Source organism: Opisthocomus hoazin, chromosome 14 (genome assembly GCF_030867145.1).
Source record: "Opisthocomus hoazin isolate bOpiHoa1 chromosome 14, bOpiHoa1.hap1, whole genome shotgun sequence".
NCBI lineage: Eukaryota > Metazoa > Chordata > Aves > Opisthocomiformes > Opisthocomidae > Opisthocomus > Opisthocomus hoazin.
Genome location: NC_134427.1, coordinates 19622320 through 19642869, shown reverse-complemented (window position 1 = coordinate 19642869; position 20550 = coordinate 19622320). Strand labels below are relative to the sequence as shown.

The 20550-nt window shown below is 41.4% G+C and overlaps 1 protein-coding gene across 1 annotated transcript in view; it reads left to right on the top strand.

Annotated features, from left to right (window-relative positions):
• Positions 1-20550, top strand: part of COL4A6 (collagen type IV alpha 6 chain) — a 103629-nt gene that overhangs the window by 69832 nt on the left and 13247 nt on the right. Inside the window, exons 13-28 of the mRNA XM_009945244.2 lie at positions 572-631; positions 1506-1550; positions 2815-2868; positions 4208-4277; positions 5007-5117; positions 5939-6088; positions 7694-7798; positions 8704-8864; positions 9859-10038; positions 10631-10814; positions 15394-15465; positions 15893-16000; positions 17160-17381; positions 17624-17785; positions 18780-18788; positions 19789-19959. Coding sequence (XP_009943546.2) covers positions 572-631; positions 1506-1550; positions 2815-2868; positions 4208-4277; positions 5007-5117; positions 5939-6088; positions 7694-7798; positions 8704-8864; positions 9859-10038; positions 10631-10814; positions 15394-15465; positions 15893-16000; positions 17160-17381; positions 17624-17785; positions 18780-18788; positions 19789-19959 — 1864 coding nt within the window. The remainder of the gene's footprint in view (positions 1-571; positions 632-1505; positions 1551-2814; positions 2869-4207; positions 4278-5006; positions 5118-5938; positions 6089-7693; positions 7799-8703; positions 8865-9858; positions 10039-10630; positions 10815-15393; positions 15466-15892; positions 16001-17159; positions 17382-17623; positions 17786-18779; positions 18789-19788; positions 19960-20550) is intronic.

The following is a 20550-nucleotide window of genomic DNA, read 5'->3' as shown; positions in this document are numbered from 1 at the left end:
CAACCATAAGATATTTCAAGATTCAAGCCTGAAAATTGCTTAACTACTGTAACTCTCGCTGAAATTAAATCCTGATGTTCTGTCTTTGGCTTTGATACTCCTTGCTGACTGGGAAAACCACCAAACATTTCCAAATGTTGAGCGTGAAAATGCTAGTTTTGTGTCATTCTTAGGCTTTAGAAATGTGCTCTGAGTACGCCCTTGAGCTGCTGCTGTTAAGAAATGAGATTTGAAATCACTTCTAAATGTAGAATACAATACAGAGTAGCAGTGGCAGGACTTTGCTGTTTATAGCATGGGATTACTTGCATTTGCTACTGAGAGATGTGCCATAGTTTATATGGATGGAAGTTATGGGGAGTGAAGAAGATAACGCACTGCACACACTGCCAAGTCTGGCTGATACAGGTTTTCTTTCTGGGGAAAAGGAGTCCTGGCAGAAACCATCCGTTCCCCTTGTCTCTCTGTTGTACTGTTTGTATTAATAGATGGGTTTGTGCTCATTTTGTCTTAGGGCTGTGCTGTTCAGTTCCGAACAGATCACAGATTTAATGTTGCCATTTTTCCTCAGGGCTTTGAAGGCATTGGAGAAAAAGGAGAAAAAGGTGTGCCTGGCTTACCGGGTGGCAGGGTAGGTAACTTTACAAAGTCCTTAAATGCCTGTTCTCAAGCACATGAAGAGGGCCTTTCATCGACAGAAGCACACCCGAAGTGTGTAGGAGTGGGACCATAGGACTGGGTCCCATAGTAGCCAGCGCCATGCAACAACAGAACCAGTAAATAGTTGTTATCTCAGTAAAGTCTCAGATTAAAGATGTATACAGACAAGGCAACCCAAGAAAATAATACGGAAGTATTTAGTGGAGGTCTTGGTACTGCAGGGCCTGTGTTTTTCCAGTTTTTTTGACAACTTCACAGAAAAGGAAGCTTGCAGGAGGTCCAAATGAAGATAATAAAGAGGCCTTGCAGGCGCTTTGAGGAGCTCTTAACCAGTGCCAGAGCCAGCCATGAGACAGACAGATATTTGGGGAAGAAATCGGCAAGCTGACAGTAGATGTTGCTCTAGCTAGCGTGGGCGTTAACAGCATGCTCCATCACACGCCTGCCATAGATTCTTCAAAACACCATGACCCTGCAGAGATGTGCTTACACACAACAGGAAGACCAAGGCATTCTGTTCTGCATGTGCAGAATAAATTGACAGGATAGAAAGTCTTAATTACTTAAAGTTTCATGGCTTTAGAATTACAAACTACATATCTAACTTCCTGGTAAGTTGAGACACCATGACTTGTTTAACTTGAGTCACCAATTAGAAAGACACTGGCTAAAGAAGATAAGACTTCTTTTATCAGTTATTTTGGGAGATATGGAAAATCAGTGGTAGCTTCTCCTTTTGAAAGTTTTACCTTTTCATTCTTTGGCGCTGAGTAGTTTGAAGCCTCATATAATAAGAGCACACTGAGATGGAGCCTCGGAAAGTTAATGTTTTCTTGCTGTTCTAGGGTCTTTTGGGACTGGATGGATCTGATGGGATTCCAGGGAGAAAGGTGAAATTTTTTGTATTTTTTACTGTACTTAGAATTACAGAAGCCATCTAATTGCTGAAGATCTACTGACTTCCTTACCTAGTGGCTCCAAGTTCTCTGATAGATGAATGCACCTGCCTTATTAAACTAGTAACAGCTAACTAGAAAGTCCGTGTAGAACTCTAGATCCCTTTAACTGTGTCTCTAGTTATCCCTACGCATTCAGAGGACTACCTCCACAGACTGGAAATTGTACATTTCCTCCTGGAACAATCAACTCTCACACTTTTCCCCTCTTGGGAGTGGACATGGCCAGGTGGTCAAATGGCTGTAAACATGTTAAAACACTTCCATTTGCAGATGAAACTTGTTCAAGAAAGCAACTTTCAGAAATACAATTTTCATTTTGCAGCCTGGAATTCAATCACTTTCTTGTATATTTTGTTTAATGTATGTCCTTTCCAAGATATACTGAAGGTGATGGTATCTCCAGTATAATCTAATTCATATCTATGTGTTAGAATCATAGAATCATGTAATCTTAAAATTATATGATTAAAACCAAGCCCTTTATGACCAGTTTCTCAACAATACTGTGTATGGGCTATATTAGGACCTACAGCTGTCCAAGACTTCAGAATCACAGGCAAGGTTTAAAGTCAAGGTTCCCTGCTCCAGAGCTCCTGGAATATCCCGTTTTGTCTGCAGTGACATTGGGATTTGCAGTCCATACTGGGCCAGGTTGAATATGTTACCCAATAGAAAACAGTAGATCACTTCTGTGTAGATTCCCAGTCGCATACCCAGAAGGGGAATTCTGGTGTCCCTGAGAATGCTACCTGCAAATGGAGAGCTGGACCTCCCAGTGTCACTTTAAATATTTTGGTGCCAAAATATTGGAACCAAATATTGGAGAGGGAACAGAGTGGAGGGCAAAGTGTGGAGGACAAGAAAAGTAATGTTCTAGACTCCTTGCTCCACAAGCATTTCTACAGTTTTGTGAGATCTCCAAGGTGGCCTCCTGATTTGGACACCCTCATGCCTGATCACGAGTTCTCACCATCTTCATGGCATAAGGAGGCCTAAAGGAGCTCTGGTATTTTGTGAGTGCTGAGAAATTGATGCCATCAGTTTTATTTTTCTTTATTTCTTCTCCAAATGTTTGGTAGGAAAATGAATTGCGTTTGTGATTCAAGTCCAGGCACTGCAGATGTCTCAGATAACAAAAAATGCCACTGTCTTACTGTCTCACTGTGTAACAGTGTTCCCCTGTGTGACTTCGCAGGGTCATCCAGGTATTCCAGGCTATCCAGGACTGGATGGAGTTGAAGGCATGAAGGTAACTTCTCACATGAAAATACTAAAGCATTGCTTTTTTAAAGGTATTTGTATGAATAAGTAAGTATTATTGCCCCAATCAAGTCTCTTCTTCATCTCTGTATCGTTGTAACTTTCAGTATATTTCAGTTCCTCGTTTATTGTTAAGGATAAAAATGAGTGGTTGCTGTGCTATGAACACTTGGGTATTTAGTACCTTTACGATGTTCATTCCTGTAACTTCACAGCTTACAATTGTGGATGTAGTCTCTCTGGTCTCCTTCGTCCTTGCACCAATGCCATGTTTACTGGACAATGGAGGCAAGGCTAGACGGAAGTGGATGTTAAGATAATTGCCAAAGCTATCCGAAGTCTTAGATCACAGATCTATAAGTACTGACAAGGCTGAAAAGAATGTGTTCCATTTCTCGTACTGGAGATAGGCAATGCATAGCAGACATTTTCTGGATATCTCACAACGTGGGCAGTCAGACATCTGGAAACTGAGTTGAAAATGGTTGGATAATAGTTTGCTGTGAAAAACACTTATCTGCCACCAAGATTGGTTCGTATATGTTTGACAGACATGTGAAATGCAAGTACTGAAGGGCTTTTTTGTGCAGAGCACATGGAAGAAGTAGTAGTGCAGGTTTATGCACAGAGGAGTATTACTGGAAGAAGCAACAAAGTGTGCACTGCCTTCGCTCACTGCATGGTGGTTATACTATAAATATGATGGCAATTTGGACAACAGTCAGTTTTTGCACTTGCTGTTTCAAAGGGCATTTGGTACTGTGTTAGAGTGAGGGGAAGGAATGATAGTGCAGTTTGTCACAACTTGCTTATTCTACTTGGGTGATTTTATGGAGGAATCCCTTTTCCTGGAAGCTCCTGTTATTGAAATTCAGGATTCCAAGGCAACAGATAGCAGCAGTGATGAATGCTTTTAGAAATGGATATGGTCATAGCAGTTCTCTTGCTTTTGCCACAAGGTGAACAAATATGACCTACCTGATATTGGTCAATAGGCTGACATGACAGCTGGTCTCCAGTACACATGGTGTATATACACGTCTGTGCTTCCTACGGAGGTAACGGGATGCCTTCAGAAGACAGCTGGATAGCAGCAGACACTTTCTGTGAAGCAGCCATTAGTTTCATCAGGCAGGAAGTAGGTAAGTCAGGACAGCAGGTGATTGTGAACAGCAGAAGAACAAAGTGAATTCTTCACCAAGACAAACAGTGATGTTTAATCAGTGAATGACCACAGACACTGCTACTGTATACACACTATTTCCTGACAAGCAGTCTTCCCCTTCATCGCCCATCTGAATGTGACATGAATCTGTTTTCTTCTACAGGGTGAATTAGGTGGCATCGGTCCCCCAGGCCCTCCTATCGTTATTGACAGGGAAGGTGTAGTCATTTCAGGTACATGTTTCCATTTTGTTTTGGAATTTGTCTAAAGCAATTCTTCTGGTTCAGCTTTCTTCCTTACTGTATTTTACCACTTTCCCACATTGTGTATTGGGTCCAACCCATCCTTGTTATTTTTCCTTTAATTTCTGTATTCTTGGCATACAGATACGTTTGGTCCCATCTTTATAACTTCAGAGTTTACAATAAACCTTTCATCCCCATGTTGCAGAATGGTATGTTTCAAAGCAGAATGAAATTTAGTGCCTGGGAGACTGGCCGTGTCTGAGCATAGGGAAGTGCTGTGTGTCTGCCTGTGTGTCTTTCTTCAGTGTACTAAGGAAAAAGGGCTTCCTTGGGGTGCTTGGAAATGGATACTCTGAATGTAATTCTGCTGTTTGTCATTCTATGTGGTAAGAATATTGTTGAGAAAATGAGCTTAATTAACGTCACAGCTGAATGAGGCCTGGATGGGAACAGTCTCTGAAGCTGTAAAGAGGACTAATTGTATGATCTCTCCAATTCTTCCTCCTTCACATGCAGTCAAGTTTGAAACAACCTTTAACAGGTCAGGAGGAATTTTTCCCATTGTTGTTAACTTTGACTTACGGGCTTACTGCTAACGGCTTTGCAACTTTTGCTGTCAATGAGATCGGTGCCTGCTGGGGTGGTTGACTGAACAGAGTCTTTCAGCAGAAATTCTTATGAGATTTTCTTCTTTGTTTTTCTGTGTTTGTCTAATAGGTGCCACAGGTGACCCTGGGAACCCGGGAATGCCTGGTCCTCCAGGAGATGAAGGGATCAGTGGTTTACCAGGCCTTCCAGGAGCTCCAGGGTTTCCAGGCCTGGAGAGAGGTAAAGCAGCTGCTAACAGTGCCCTTAGCAGGGTGTTGTCTGTGAGTGTTGCTGAGAAGACTCTGGGTATTGGCCTGGAGAAGGTGAAGGTATTGGAGCAAGCCTCTCCCTGCTCCTTCAGCTGGCTGATTTATAGACTGCTGTATGAGACATAGGAGGCATGGATGACACACAGGGAAACCAAGTATGTAACTTGGATGGGAGCAGAATTAGTCCCGCAATGATTACACCGCAGGTAAGCCTGTGAGTATTTGGTGTAGCAGCGTACACAGGAGGTTGGTTCGATTTCCATTTTGAATGAGTTGATTGGCAGAGCCTTTCCTACATTTTAAATAATAGCAAATGTTTTTGAAAATTACTTTTTAATGACTTTTCATATTTGTAATAGAGAGCTAACAGGGTGGGTTGATAAACCCACTGTAGATGGAACCCATTTGTCCCGTGAAAGATCTCGCTTGAAAGGTTCTGTTTAACTTGAGTGTCATCTGTGAAGTCCTGGCCTCCAATGATTCAGAGACAAGGAACTACTGAGGAAATTATCTCACTTGAAGGAAATGAGAAAATAAATAAACCGCAGTCTTCCATAGTTAATTGTCTTGCTGATCAGTGGGGCATCAATGCAGCCCTGTGAAATTTTTTGAGTGACCAAAGGAGTGTGTAAATGGGAGCCAGTTGGTGCCTCCGATTAGTAAGCTTTCCTTGGTGTGCAATTGTAAATTGTTCTGTGCAAGCATGGTTGCAGTTCACGGCAGCAATTTTCACTAAAAATGCTAGAATGTGTTTGCTGCTGGATTGCCTCTCATTGTGTCGTTGTTGTCTAGATGGAAAGGGCCCTGGAGGGTCTCAAGGTATTCCGGGTGCCAAGGGTGAAGTGGGAGAACCAGGAAGAGCAACGATTGGATTACCAGGCACTCCAGGCAGAGGTGGTTTACCAGGTCTTCCAGGAGCACCGGGTTTGCCTGGTTCACCACGTATGTGTATTTTTAACAAGTATTTTTATATTGGATTCGGAATGAAACAAGACAAATTATCATGTATGTATTTATTTCTTTGCCAGTAAGGATTATTCATCTGTAAATCTTGAATGTTTGGTTGACACCTCATTGAGATTGTAACTCACAAACTTAAATATATATATATCAGCAGCCACCCCTCTGAAGTAAGAAAATACAGCTAATTATTGTTAGGGCGGTAGCCTGAGAGACTGAAACACAGGGCTGTGTAGACACAATTTATGACACAGAGGACTTTAAAGTTTTAGGTTAGTGCCTTACAGGCTTAGATAAAGAACAGACCGTGACCTTATGAGCACCTGGGGTAAATGTCTAGTCTTGTGAGTAGGTATTTTGGGCACCAGGAGTCCGATAGCATACCTGAAGAGACAGTTTTCAGATCTAAGGAAATGTGGATTTTATTTTTACATGTACATTTGTATGGATGCCCTGATTGGATTAATGACACATTGTTTTGTTTTCCTCAGAAATTGAGTATTACGTGAAAAGGGTTGATTTTACACAAACCTTGTGTTTTACCATTCTGCCATAAACTGAGTTAAAACAGCCTGTTTTATTTCTGAGAGCCAGCCTTTCAAAACAGGGAACACTCCAATGATGGAGCGAATGAGCGAGGTCTGATGAAATGATTTTCTGTGGAGAAGAAATAAGTTCTCTCTTATCTATAACTGTTTGCTAGTCAAATCCGACTCATTTTTCTGCAGAGTCTGTAAAGCTCTTGTAGCTGTGTTTAGCTGATGGTTGCAGTTTGTTTCCATGGAACATCAGACGGGTGCTGGTCAGCACTCAGTCTTACTGTTGTCACTGAGGGGAAGCGTTTTCAGACACAGTAGTTTTAGATTATGTTAGATCACTTTCCACTGCTGTTTCTGTCAGCTCATGTTTCATTCTATTCAGCATATAGATTTAGAAAATAATCCTACAGTGATAAAGTGAGGGACAGGGGAAGTCCCCATAACCTTTTGGCCATTTAGTTTCTTTCCTGAGCTGCCACAACTTAATGAGAAGTTGAGGAGCTCTGCAGAAGACAGGTAGCCGTGGGGATGGCTCTACCATCCCAGCAGCAGCAGAGACACCACTCATATATGATAACTTCTATTCCAACAAAAAGGGCGATAGCCAGTCATCACAATCACCAATACATTGAGTTGTCCCTTCAGCTTCTGTCCATATGAGTCTCGGCTTCTCCCAGAGCTGTAACAGCACGTCTGCCATGAACCAAGTCATTTGCCCTTCTTTATGCAATCTGTTCACAGCTTGGTTAGTTCTTCGGCCAACTGGTAAGTTTTTGAAAAAGGTCAATGGTAAAGCAGTAGAGGAATGAAACTGTTGGCATCTATTTTGTGAGAGCTTTTGCTTTCCTGCACGAGAAGTTAGAAGCAAACATATGGCAGAGAAGTGCAGCCTGTGATACCTACCAAGTTTCATCTCCTTGTGTAACTTCTACAGCTGCAGTTTGATCCAGTGCCATTTCTGTCCGTTGGATAACTGACATTGTAAGCAATTAATGAGCTGGAAATCTAGCCTTCTCATGGCTTTTGCTTGCATTCTTTCCATATATAGGCCCTTCATTTGCCCCAGACACGATCCTGGAAGGAAGGATTGGGGCCCCAGGGGAGCCTGGACAAAGAGGACTGCCAGGAGCTTTGGGTCCAAAGGGGTACAAAGGTAATTGACTCTTGTTGTGGGAGAGCCTTTTAGCAGTCATTGGGCCTCAGAAAGATATTTACATGTGGTTAGTATGCTAAGGGATTAGGTGGAAGTGTCTTTATGATAAATCACAGCAGGCTGAGATGGATTGAAGGAGCCAACAGCCTTTACAATTTAGAGAGAGTTGTGCCCAGCACTGCCAGCAAAATCCTATTTGCTACTTCCTATTCTGCTCAGGCAAATAAGCAGATAATAATCTCATACCCAGAAAATTAGCTAAGTAAGTTATACTTTAAAGCTATAAGACGTAATGAGACTTAGAAATAAAATCTTCTTCACTTTTTTTTGCAATATAGGCTGGAAATTACAAAGAAACTTAATTTTATTCTTCTCTATGCTAAAAATGATGAGAATTTGAGTCTTAGTGTGTGACAGAACCAGCAGCAAAAGCCATCATGATGCAGACATCACTGTGCTTTGTGATTGTTTGGATCCATGGCCAGTTACAATTCAGGGAAATATAAAGATATCCAGGTGAGGGTTGTTGTAACCTGCTGTGACTGGGAGTGTGGATTTGCTTTCTCTGGCATACGTCTTTAAAAAACCTCAAGACTTCTGTCCTAAAACTCTCCTAAAACCATCTGTTTAGGAGAGTCTAAACCTTTGGGAAGAGGTCAAGAACTGCTGAGGTTCATGCTGCACATGGTAATTTGGTGATGGGCATTGCATAGACATTAACCTGGACAAAACCTGAGCTCCACTTGCTTGACACTCACATCGCCAGAGCAGACTAGACACTAAAAGCAGATCATAAGAGGATGGCTTTGTCCTAATTGAATCAATACTGCTTTTGAAGCTCTTGCAACTGAAAATGGTCTTTATCCAAATGAAACTGAGTTTGGAGTGTTGACTGTATTTTCCAGGAGAGGCAGGTGATTGTGCTTGTGATGGAGGAGTTACAAGAGCTGGTCTAAAAGGCGTCTCAGGTCCACCAGGTCCATCAGGAAGCCCTGGTGTGCCTGGGATTAAGGGCATTGGTGGAGACCCAGGCACTGTGGGTGCACCAGGACTGCGAGGCCCTCCGGTAAGGCAGGAAGAGTTTCTGTTGGTTGTCATGAATTACAGGAGAAAAAGTGCCCATGTGCAATTGCTGGTGTTGATTGTAGTGAAAGCAGAACACATTTTTTAGCATAATTTGTTCTACTTGTTTGGATTAAAAAAAAAAAGGCAACCCGGAAACTGATCTGTGAAAAGAAGCTGAAAGTAGAGAAATTCTCATCTGTAAAAAGTGGGAGAAGAAATGGTTGAGAAGTTCTGAGAGCTGCATGTTTAGCAGTCAAGAGAAAAACAGTAACAATTATTCATCCCAGGGCTTCTTGGCCATAGGCATACATGGATTAGACCCAGGGTTCTTCCTAAGTGAGGTCTGGCTGTGGAAGCAGATGCACATCTGCATGGAGAGAAGATCTGAAAAACCATATGGTGAGATCTTTCCTCATCACTGCTCATAGCTATAAAAACTATGTGCCGTAGATGCAGTCTCCTTTTCAACTGCTGTATGCTAAATACATTAGTGAGAGCTGAGCTGTGTTTTTTTGATGAAACAGCAACCATAACAAACAGGATTTTCCAAAGTGCTGAGCATTGCTTATTGGCAGTATTTACTTTTGAAAATCATAGTCCATAAGGATACCAGTCTTTTGTCTTCAGAGTATCTTTATCAGTGTCAGTAAATGCAGCACACCAAGTAATAGGGAGGAAGATTCAATACTTGGGTCCTGTTGTATGATGAGTGGTGTAATGTTCCCAGATGCCATCCAAGATTGCCGTCACTATAGTGCTATATACCAGGGTTTGACTTGCCACTGTGAAGCTGTAGTGGCTTGATTGAAACATTAGGAAATAATCAAACCTCCTCTTTTTTTTTTTTTTTTGCAGTGTAATGTATACAATGGGAAACCCTTTGGAGATTCTTTCTAGCCCCAGTCATTGTGTCCTGTCCTCATATAACATTTCTAAGAAGCAAAGCCTTTGCTCTGCATGTTCATATTCCTGTTTTTTTATCTTTTGGCCTGTAGGCTTTGGCTGGTCAGCAAGGTCTTCCAGGCCATAAGGGAGAAAAAGGGGATTCGTCCTATGCCACAGGCAGAGGTGCTCGTGGGGACCGTGGTGCGACAGCACCCAGAGGACCTTCAGGCATCCCAGGAACTCCTGGCAGGGATGGACTTCCAGGCTTGCCAGGCCCACCAGGCCCTCCAGTAAGTTCAGATTAATTTAGCAGCAGTGCTTCAGAATTGGAATATGGAGCAGAGACAATAGAAAGGCCTGGCTTACTAGTCCTGATCAGCTCTGTGGTAAGTCTCCAGATACATAAAAACCTCACAGTCCCACACCACAAATTTGTCTTGGTCAGGATTAGTAAATGGCCCTCATTATACTCGGGATACCCAGTCAAAAGATAAACTTCCAGTAGTGGGGTAGACCCTAAGGCTGTTTCATATTGTGTCCTAAAAGATAAAAGACACTAAAGGCAGAAGCGTGAGACAGATCTTGGAACAGAAAAATCACACCAGAATCTTTTTAATTAAAAAGAAAGTAATGTCTTTCAGAATATGTAATATTTACATTTTGGCAAACACAACATAAAATATTATTTTTAATAGTCACTGAGTTTTTCTGCATTTTGAAATAATGGTGGATAATTTACAGTGATTTCCATGTATCTTCCCAAGCCCATCCAAGCCTTGCACAGAATCGACCAAACTCCTATGCATTTGTTCAAATGATAGCGATGTATATTCTTTCTACATCTCTCTGATTTTCAGCTGTAATTGTCTTTGCTCTGCACAGGGTGATGGTGGGCTGGGTTTCCCAGGTGAAAAAGGACTGCCAGGATTATCTGGTTCCAAGGGCCATCGTGGAGATACTGGTTCTCCTGGCGTTGGATATCCAGGTCCTAGTGGAGTTCGTGGGCCACCAGGTGACCCAGGAATGGATGGGTTTCAAGGACAAGCAGGTCTTCCAGGCCCTCCAGGTAGGTGTTGCTGGGTCTGCTCTTATTTTGAAAAGGTGCAAAGCTGCTACAAGTCAAATGGCACTCAGCTTACTGCTATGCATGTAGCCAGGCCAGAAGATTGCATTAAAGATTGCTCTTTAAATTAGTTGAAACTGGTTTGTTGGCTCACCAGCAGTCACAGCTTTCTCAAGTTGTCATGCTCAGGAGGACACAGATAATAAGCAACAGATACTCAAATAGTACTCAAATACTAAGGCTGTTGGGTGGAGCTACTCACTCACTGTTGCTGGAGAACCATTTTACACCAAAGGTAGTTAGGAAGATTAGTAAAATGAGGTTTTTAAAAAGCACAGGCTACTTTATTGTTCCAATATCTTGATTCTATGTGAGCTATTTAAATATAATTGAAGATAAACAGTATTTTTTCTTTGCCGCTGCTGATTTTCGGTGTATTTTCCATTCTGTGAATACTTAGCCTTCTAGGTTTGTAATTCTGTCAGTATCAATAGTGCAGGATCAATAATACAGCTGCAGGCACAATTGTTGCATAGGTTTCTGGGCTGATAAACTGATGTTCTAAGTTCAAAACCGTGGCGGTAAGACCACTGCAGTAGAAGGAGTTGACGGAGGAAACTTAAACCCAGAGGGAGGTGAGAGCTAGACCAGAATAGCACTGGGAGGGTTGCACAGACATGCTGGATGGTGTGTTACCTCACATCAGGGTCATGCTGGGTTGTTGTTATGGGGCGAGGAGACAGCAAGCATTAATATCCCACTGGAACAGTCTGCATAAGCATTTTTTCCAATTCAAGTCACATGCTAAATGCTAAAAGCTTTACTAATTCGTAGCTATGAATGCTTACGTCTTTGTTTGGTAAATTGTCTCTTACATAATCCACTAAATTTAAATTGCATTGTAAGATAAGGAAAAGTAAAATGCTCTGTGCGTGATGTGAACTCTAGATATTCTGCGGAGCACACCAGAAGCCAGCTTATTATGAATGCTACATCAAAGCTTTGCCAACAATGAATGGTCCTTTGTAGAAGAGTATCTATAGTCAAAATATGTGGGAAAGTGTGAATAAGTCATTAGCCAGTTCAGTTTGCACCTCCGTAGAGATGTGTAAGAAAACTTGTGAATGCATCATTCCCTCCATTCTAGGAAATAATTTGCATACATTAAAAGACCCTTTGATATAGTAAGTTTCATCTAGTATTAGAGAAATTTGTGCGGGTGGAAGAAATAATCATTTCTTGTGCCCAGACTGAAAGGCCTTATCATGAATATGAGGGAAGACATTTAAAAAGAGGCTGTGACCTACTGAAGTTACCATGTCAAAGACACCACTGAGGAATTTTGCTCAGGTTCATGCCATGTGCAGTAAAACAGGGTGAAAGAGTCTTGCTTTGGAAAATTCTCACTCAGTTTTTGATAACTGATTTTAGCCGGTATTATGAGATCACTCAAAAATACTGGAATTGCCCATATTTCGCTTTGTGCCTGACATGATGGTTTCATAACTGTTTCATTTCCTTGACACTGGGACACTGTTGTGTAAATTGTGATAATGTAGATACTAAGTAGATGGAGAACACTAAGTTTATCTTACATAATTTTTACACTAAGCTTTGCTGACGTAATTTTGCAAAACACACAAGGAAACAGTCCTACTTGCATTTCAGTTATCCTCACATAAAGTATCCATTGTTCAAGTATTCTGCAGTTTGCTAATAATGTAAAATACAGAATATGCTGTTGTACAGAGTTGTTTTTGGAAAACTCATGTAGACAGTCCTTAAAGCCATGTGATGAGAATGCAACAGTATTAATTAAACTACCCTTTCCATGCCAGTTGCTGCCCTGAATGCTTGCTTTTCGAAAAATGTCAGTCTTTATTGCACTGTGTCTGATGAGAAATGTCTCAGAGATGGACCTCAACTTCTTATTTTATAAAGCATTCAGCATCAGGCTCACATAGGATTGCAGAAGACCAGAACTGGAATTTTTATTTTGCGTGCCTACCATTTAACTTTATCAAAAGAATGCCTTGTCAAAGTGTACTCAAGTGCAGGCAGCGATGCGTGTTACATCTTGCAATCATGGTATTAGTTGCCCATGTCCATTCGAAGCATAAATTGAATCACAGGTTTTTTACTTTTGAACCTCTGTTCTTAAAGCTAATGCTGACTATAAAGATGAATTGCTGTCACAGATGAAAACAGAGCACTCCTTGGCTTTCTGTGAGAATGGAAATGTTACTGCAACTCTGTGTAGATAAGTTATCATGAGTATAGTAATTTTTAAATGAATTTTGCTATCAGTGAATGCCTTGCATCAAGATAAAAGTAATGAATTGAGAACTGACCTTTTGTTCTCTCACATCAAAGTAGAAAATGTTCTGATGCTTCGTTCAGGATTTGCATAGCATATCAAGATGTGAGTAGGTTAGACACTCTGGGGGTTGTGTTCCCTCTCATTGCCTGCTACATCCCGCTTTTCACGTGAGCCTTACTTGGTTTTTTGTACTAGAGCTGATACCTGTTCGCAGCCCCCAACTAGCTAGAATTTGAGATTAGGACTGTTCTTTCTTCTCACAAGTCTGGATAATGAAATCAGTCACACAAGTCAGAATAATGACATCATGGGGATTAGGGCTGAGGGTGGAATGAAAGGGAGTAGGAATGGGAGGTCCAACTGGAATCACTCTCTGTCACTCTCTGCCTAGGCTGACTGGGTTTAGGGCTGGACCCTAAACTGGAAGCTTAACTTTCCTTCTCTGGTTGGATGTAGGCATCAAAATCAGAAGATTTTCACACAGCCTTTTGTGAACTGAGTTGGAAGCTATTGAGAAGAACAAGAAAAATGTCATTGAACCAGTTCTTAGCACTGTTTCAATCAAAAAATTCATAGGGATCTTTACAGCCTTTGCACTAGAAAAGACATATTAGGTTACTTTACGAGTTTTTGTCCTGGCCTGTGTCATTTTGAGACCCCTATTCCCACTGTCAATGGGACATACAGAAGTCCACTGATTTGATTGGATTTATCCAGGAAATAGTTTGACTCAGGGTCTTTTGTTAATAAAATTTCTTAGTCATCTGAAAATGTTAATATTTTCTTAGAAAAAGTGTTTGACTCATGTTGTTGTGCGGGAAGAAATACTTCCAGTGTTGCTTGATTTAGACCAGATTACCTCCTCAGGCCTGAAAGCGGTCACAATTTGGAGTGCTCTTGAATGGCTGATGAATAAATTTGACTTGTCAGTCTTGGAATGGAGCTTGAATAGAAGGATCCTGCAAAGAGAGTTGTAAGGAAATGAGAAACAATGTGTCTGTGGTACCTGATTATCTCCTCCTTGATCGGCCTTGTAGTTGATGCCAAATCTGAATTAACAAATATTGGGCAACAGTACAGTTAGGCAGCTGTTTCTCTGTGCATATAAAAGCGTTCAGAGTAATGAAAAAAACCACCTGTCTTCCCCAAACCTGCTTTGGTAGTCATCTTTTGTATGTAATCTCTCTGGCTAAATAGCTTTCAAAGTCCTTCAGCTTTTGATTTTTAGAACATATATCTATGATAGTTTAAGGCTAAGCCAGCTGTTACAGCATAGGAGCTAATTCTGTAGTTCTAGCACAGACACCGCTTAAAATAACTGGAAGCAGTTCTGGAGTTGGAAAGCCCTGAATTCGTTTTTGTGATCATGATTTCTGTGACAGTGTGAATGTGACTTCAAATTGTCAGTCACCTACAAGGAGGAATGTTGGAAGTGTTAGAGATCTTTCAGGTAAATCTGATGTGCTAGCAACTCTGATAATGCCACATAAATTTCATTCCACCGAGGAGGGATTGCTAGTACAAACAGAGCCTTTTTATGTGAGGTGGAAGTCAGTCAAAGGGCTTTGCAATTGCTGAGTCTTAGTTTGCTGCTAACAGACATTTAAGCCCTATAGTTATTTCTTAGTCTGACAGACTGTGGAAGAAGCAGTTGCAGAGTGAGGCAGAAATAAAGAATCTTTGCTATTCCATCCTCCATGCATGCGTCTCTCTGACCTAAACTCTTTTTTAAACACCTGTCAATATTCCCAAGATGAGTATTTTATCTTGCAGGTGCACATTTATGTTAGAATTTCACACTACAGCATAGTGTTTATATATAGCTTAGAAACATCCTCAGGTTTTAAAAGTTAGGAACGCCTGTCAGCTCCCACTGACTTTGCAACCTCTCAGCCTGGACCTTGAGCTCTCTGAGTCACGGACTGCCTTTTAAATACCTGGTGCACAGCCCCTACCATAAGGAGCACCAGTTGCTGAGTGGAGGCCACAGATATCGCACTACGAGTAGTCCACAGCAGTAGTTGCTACCTTGTACTGGTTGTGCAGTAAGTCAGTAGTGGGGATGGGATTAGACAATCGCCAGGCTCTGCATGCCTTTTCTTTAACATCACATATTTGAGATGTCAGCAGTGTTTGATGTGCGTAAGTTCACTCATGGCCACTTATGGTACGTCCTGTAAAAAACATCTGATACTAAATGTTCCTTTTCTGACCGTCTCTCTGAAAGGGGCTGTGTGCAACCTCCGTGTTTCTTGGTTTTAGGTATCACCTTGCCCTGCATAGTTCCTGGAGCGTATGGGCCCCCAGGGACTCCCGGCTTTCCAGGATTGCCAGGTAGGGAGACAAGCTGATTGTAATGTGCTGGCTGACTACCAAGAAGCACTTATTCCTCAAGGAAGATAATACCTGCTAATTAATCTCCTCTGAGTGATAGGTATTCCAGAGAGTTAACTGGCAGGATAATGGTTTTTGTTTTTTTTTTTTCAAAGAGACTAGGCTTAAATCTCATGGAGGATCATAATTACTGCACCATTTTTTCCCTTTCAAGTAGCCTCTGAACACGAACACTCTCCTTCTGTGTTTTGGTAGCTGATGAAACAGCCATAGCTTTGAGACTTTATTTAGCTTAAATTGTGTATCCAGCAAGTGTTTTCAGCACGAGCTTTGCAGAAAAGATCTTGTCCTGTTTTTTCTCATGCTGTGTTTTTGTCTTCCACTATTCACTCATTAATATTATTTATTAATATATTTTTACCCTTAGGTCCCAAAGGCAGCAAAGGCTTTCCTGGCATTCCAGGCCAATCTGGATTACATGGGTCGAAAGGACAGCCAGGGTCTCCAGGAATAATAGGCCTGCAAGGGGAACCTGGTAAGAGGGAAGTTGCTGGAATTCTTTTTATTGTCTGATTAACATGTACAGTATTTTACCAAAAGAGTTGTCCGAACTTCTAGGCCACTTTTCTGCCTGATACATTCATAATGCTCCATTGAGAGCTCCATTTTGCTCCTTCCAAATGCAATCTCTCCAAGCAAATGATTGCAGCTTGGGAGAAAACAAAAGAAATGTTCAAGATGCTTGTTAGCTGCCTATAATATTATATCACTAGTGGAAGATAAAAGGGCAACCAACACAGTTTGTTTCTGCAGAGACAGTCATCGTGTCCTTTGTTACGGTTTAGGTTAGCTACAAGTTTAGTGTAAAACTTGTTTTAAGCCATATGGTACTCTGGTAAAGGCAGGCTGTGCACAGTGTTTGGACTCTTCTTAGCTGTGGGAATTTCTGATGGTTGTGTAAATAAAAAGCAAGAAGCAGAGGTGGTGAGGGAAGATTCCTAAAGCTAGGTTGCTGTGTATCTATCAGGTTTCTCTAGATATGTCTGAAGAAAGCTCTTATCCTTTCATTAGATTAAGGCGGGGGGGTGTCATCTTTATGGGGTCACTGATTTCGTGACATAACCCCTGAGCAGTGTGACACATCCACACAGCACTGCAATTTACTGTCTGCTTGGTACAGGGAGAGTTCTTTCCAGTCCTCCTTGTGCCAAGGCTGCCAGTGTCTTCTGCTCCACAGTGCCAGAAGTTGTCTGACATAGAGGATAGAGTAAGAAAGGTGTGATGAATACAACATCTTTGCAGTTCTTGTGGTTGATAGTGGTAGTGAGATACTAGCTGTTTGTAGCCTGTATGGTCATTTTCCCCCCTTTTTTGTCCTTTTTGCCTAATCTGCCATCTAGTGAAACCAATCTTGTAAAGCTGCAACAAGCTGCAGTTCCCAGATGCTCCTAAAGTATTCTTTTCTTTTTTTCTAGGAAAAAAAAATAATATGAAAGGATATTTTAAATTTTAAATGGTTTCATCACTTTCTGTCACCAATTACTGTTTCTAGTTCAGTACTGAAACATCTTGCAACTTTCCAAATAACTTTTTCTTGCGTGGAAATTTTCAAAATGTTGATTTTGTTAGAGGTGCTATTGGAAGCAGATGCTCTGTACTTCTGCTGAGTGACATTTACTGTTTTCCTCTTTAAGGCTTCCCTGGGCCTCGGGGAGAGCAAGGGTCGCAAGGACTTCCAGGACTGGATGGAACAGATGGTTTACCTGGGAAAATGGGTCCTTCAGGCTTACCTGGAACAAAGGGAGCTCCTGGCGATGTATTTGGTGCTGAGAGTGGAACCCTGGGAGAGCGTGGCCGACCTGGACTCCCAGGTGATAAAGGGCTTACAGGTGATCTTGGATTTCCAGGACCGAAAGGTGAGCACTGATACTGCTTGTATCTGGGAATATCAAACTGTTTCTCCTTCAAAAATGTTTCCTCTTTCCAGTCTATTTAAGATACTGTGTTAGCAGTCCTCTAAGCTGCTCATAGGTGGCAATTTGCTGGTTTTCTCTTAGAATCTAATGCAACTCAAAGGCTTTTATTAAAACTCACTTTTTAATTAAAAGTGTGAATTTTGTTTTATTTGTTCTGTAACCTCCCACCTCTCTGTTCCCAGGGTTAGACGGAAGACCGGGCCTTCTAAGTATTAAAGGCGAACAGGGTAATCCAGGATATTCGGGTGTCCCTGGATTGCGGGGACCTCCTGGTCCCGGAGGTCCTTTTGGCATTATGGGAAAACCGGGACCCTTGGGGTCAGTTGGCCTTGTAGGAGCACCAGGTATGTGATGTCTTCAAGTGAAGACAAGTAGCTAAGCTGAACACTGCACTGTTGAGGAAGTGTGGGAGAGATTTGGCATTTGCTAGGAGTGAGCTCTTACCTCTGGTTAGGGGCAACAGAGTGCAGAATTTGAGCCTTCTGCCTTCGACTGCTGGATGACCTCTCCCCAGAAATGGTTCCCCAAGGCTGCAAGAAGTACAGCAGAAAGACCGGAGAAAGCATCCTAAATGTCTTGATGTTTTTAACATCTCTGCTGAGCATGCTGGCTGTATCATTGACTAATCTTCGTTTCCCATTTTCATGGTGATTAATTACTAATGTATGAGATTGCTTGAAACGAGACTTTGATAGATTGAAAAATCATTGGCTTTCTCAGAACAATCACTTATCACTTCTCTGTCTTTCTCTTTGCTGGGGCAGAAGAGAAATTTATTTCCCTTCACTTTAAGGGGAAAGAAACCTCACTGCTTGAGTACAGCAGCATCTTTCAAGCAGCACTGACTAAAGTGTTTCATGATAACGCTATAATGCAAGACTTGAGAACCAAGCAAAGAGGGACCTGGGAATTACTAGATAATGGTCTTTGACGTAACTCGTCTGCTCTGACATGCAGAATGACAGTGCTGGAGCACAGTGACTGCAAACGAATGAAAGCAGTAACGTCATTTGAGATGAAAATCATAGAGTTTTGAAGTTTTTAAAATTTTAATGTTAACATTGCTTCTGCCTCTGTATTGTTTTACATTTTTGGACTGTATGCCATGTATGACTTCCCTTCAACTGTTTTTAAAAACCTCACATTGCTGGGATGACAGGCTCCAAATGATTAAGGTTTTTGCTGCTATTGTCTCTCTGAATCATTAATTTCTTTTGTACCTTTGTTCTTTCTGTTTACATATGTTGTCTGTTTTTTCCTTCACCATGTTTCTATTCCATTTATCATCAACTCTCCATTTCTGATGTCACACTGTTTGGTTATGGGTTCTTCACATAGGCTGTCAAGGTGAGAAAATGCAGCGTAGCATAAAAGCTCACGGACTAACAGCCTAGCTTTTAATGCTACAAGAATTGCATTGACTATAGGTGATACCCCTTATTATTGCTAATCAAACCAGAAGGCAAAGAACCATTGCAGTGAGAATGCTCAGACAGTAACAAAGCCTGAAGCCTGTAAGGAAGTCCTTAATAATATGTACAGATTTTAAGTGTGTGTGTCTTCTTAAATAAAACAGCCATTTCATCTTCTGCTTTAAAAAATACTGGGTTGTAACTTAAAACATTTCAACCCTGCATATAACAAAGCTCATATATTGGGTGCTGCTGCAAATGCCATTTTTCAGAAGCTGCCTGATTTTTCCTTCTCTTCATTTCTTTGGATCTGAGCATTCTGTTTTCAATGGTTTGAGCCTTTATTTAAAATTGTAAACCATTACAAAGCTTCAGCTAGAAACATTCTGAAACATTTAGAAGCAAAACAGTGCATATGATGTTGGTTTTGTGACAGCACAATCAAAAGCTTGTTCCCTTAGTAAGCAATTTGCTCTTGAGAAGTAACACTTGAACTACCAAGGTGGAAAAGAAACTTGTAAAAACAAGCCTCTCCAATTAATCTCTGGTTCACCCAGAGGATGGGGTAGGTAGCAGAAGTTGGCATTAATGATGCTCCCTATTCTGGTTTGGCTGCCTTGATGATAAAGGTAAGACTGCTACGCTACAGTTTAGTGTCTGGTAAAGGAGACAAAAATAGATACATCATAAGGGGTTTCACTCTTGCCAGTTATGTAGTGATGTAGGCAGTAACCCTCTTCATAGGTAATTTATTATTAGATGACTAATGCTTTTGCAATTCTAAGCTTTATGCCTTCTAGTAGGCTGCATGTGCCGTAAGGTCCATTTGTTGTATTAGAAATGATGCTGTGTTTAAAGAGTTTGGGAAGCTGTCCACAAATTGTGGTAGTGTTTGTGTGACATTATCTATTGAGTTCTTTCTTGTATTGATTCAGGACTTCCTGGAGTCAAAGGCTTGACTGGGGATGTAGGTCCACAAGGCCCTGCTGGTATGAAAGGCTTCCCAGGTCTTGATGGTGCTCCAGGATCTCCTGGGGAAAGAGGATTCTTAGGGCCACCTGGGCCTTTTGGTCAAGATGGACGTCCAGGTTTCTCTGGGCCAAAAGGTATGTGTTCCACTGGGGGAATAGTCTGAGATTACTGTGCCCACAAAAAAATAATGTTATTAATACTGATTTTAGGCCCAACTTGTCAGAAGAGAATGAACTCCCAACTAGTGTTGCAATGCATTTGTTTTGCTGCTGAGTTATAAATTACAAATGATGGATTTAATTATCAAATCATGGTCATAAGGAGATCCATCTTAAAGGACTTGGGCCCTTATGGACATGGAAATCAAGATAGAAAGACAAGAAAACTGAAGAAATGAGGCACAGTGAATGAAATTTATAGAAGGGCAAGAATGAAGCAGAAACCAAATGGGAAGTAAAAATTTACAATCTGTATCATCATTAAGCACCAGTACATTTGTTGGTTACTTGGAGAATTCTGTATTATTTTAGGTGGAGAGCAATAGAGCTATGTAACTGCATGTTGCTCTCTTGGAAATTGATTGGGTTTTGCTCTCCAATGGAAGCAGGACCAGGCTCTCAAAGGTGAACTGAAAAGTGCTGGTTGAAAGTATCATGAGTGGAGACCCATGAGAGAAGCGGCTGCGCTGTGCTTGCGCCGTGAAGTTTTACTACCCAGATTTGGGT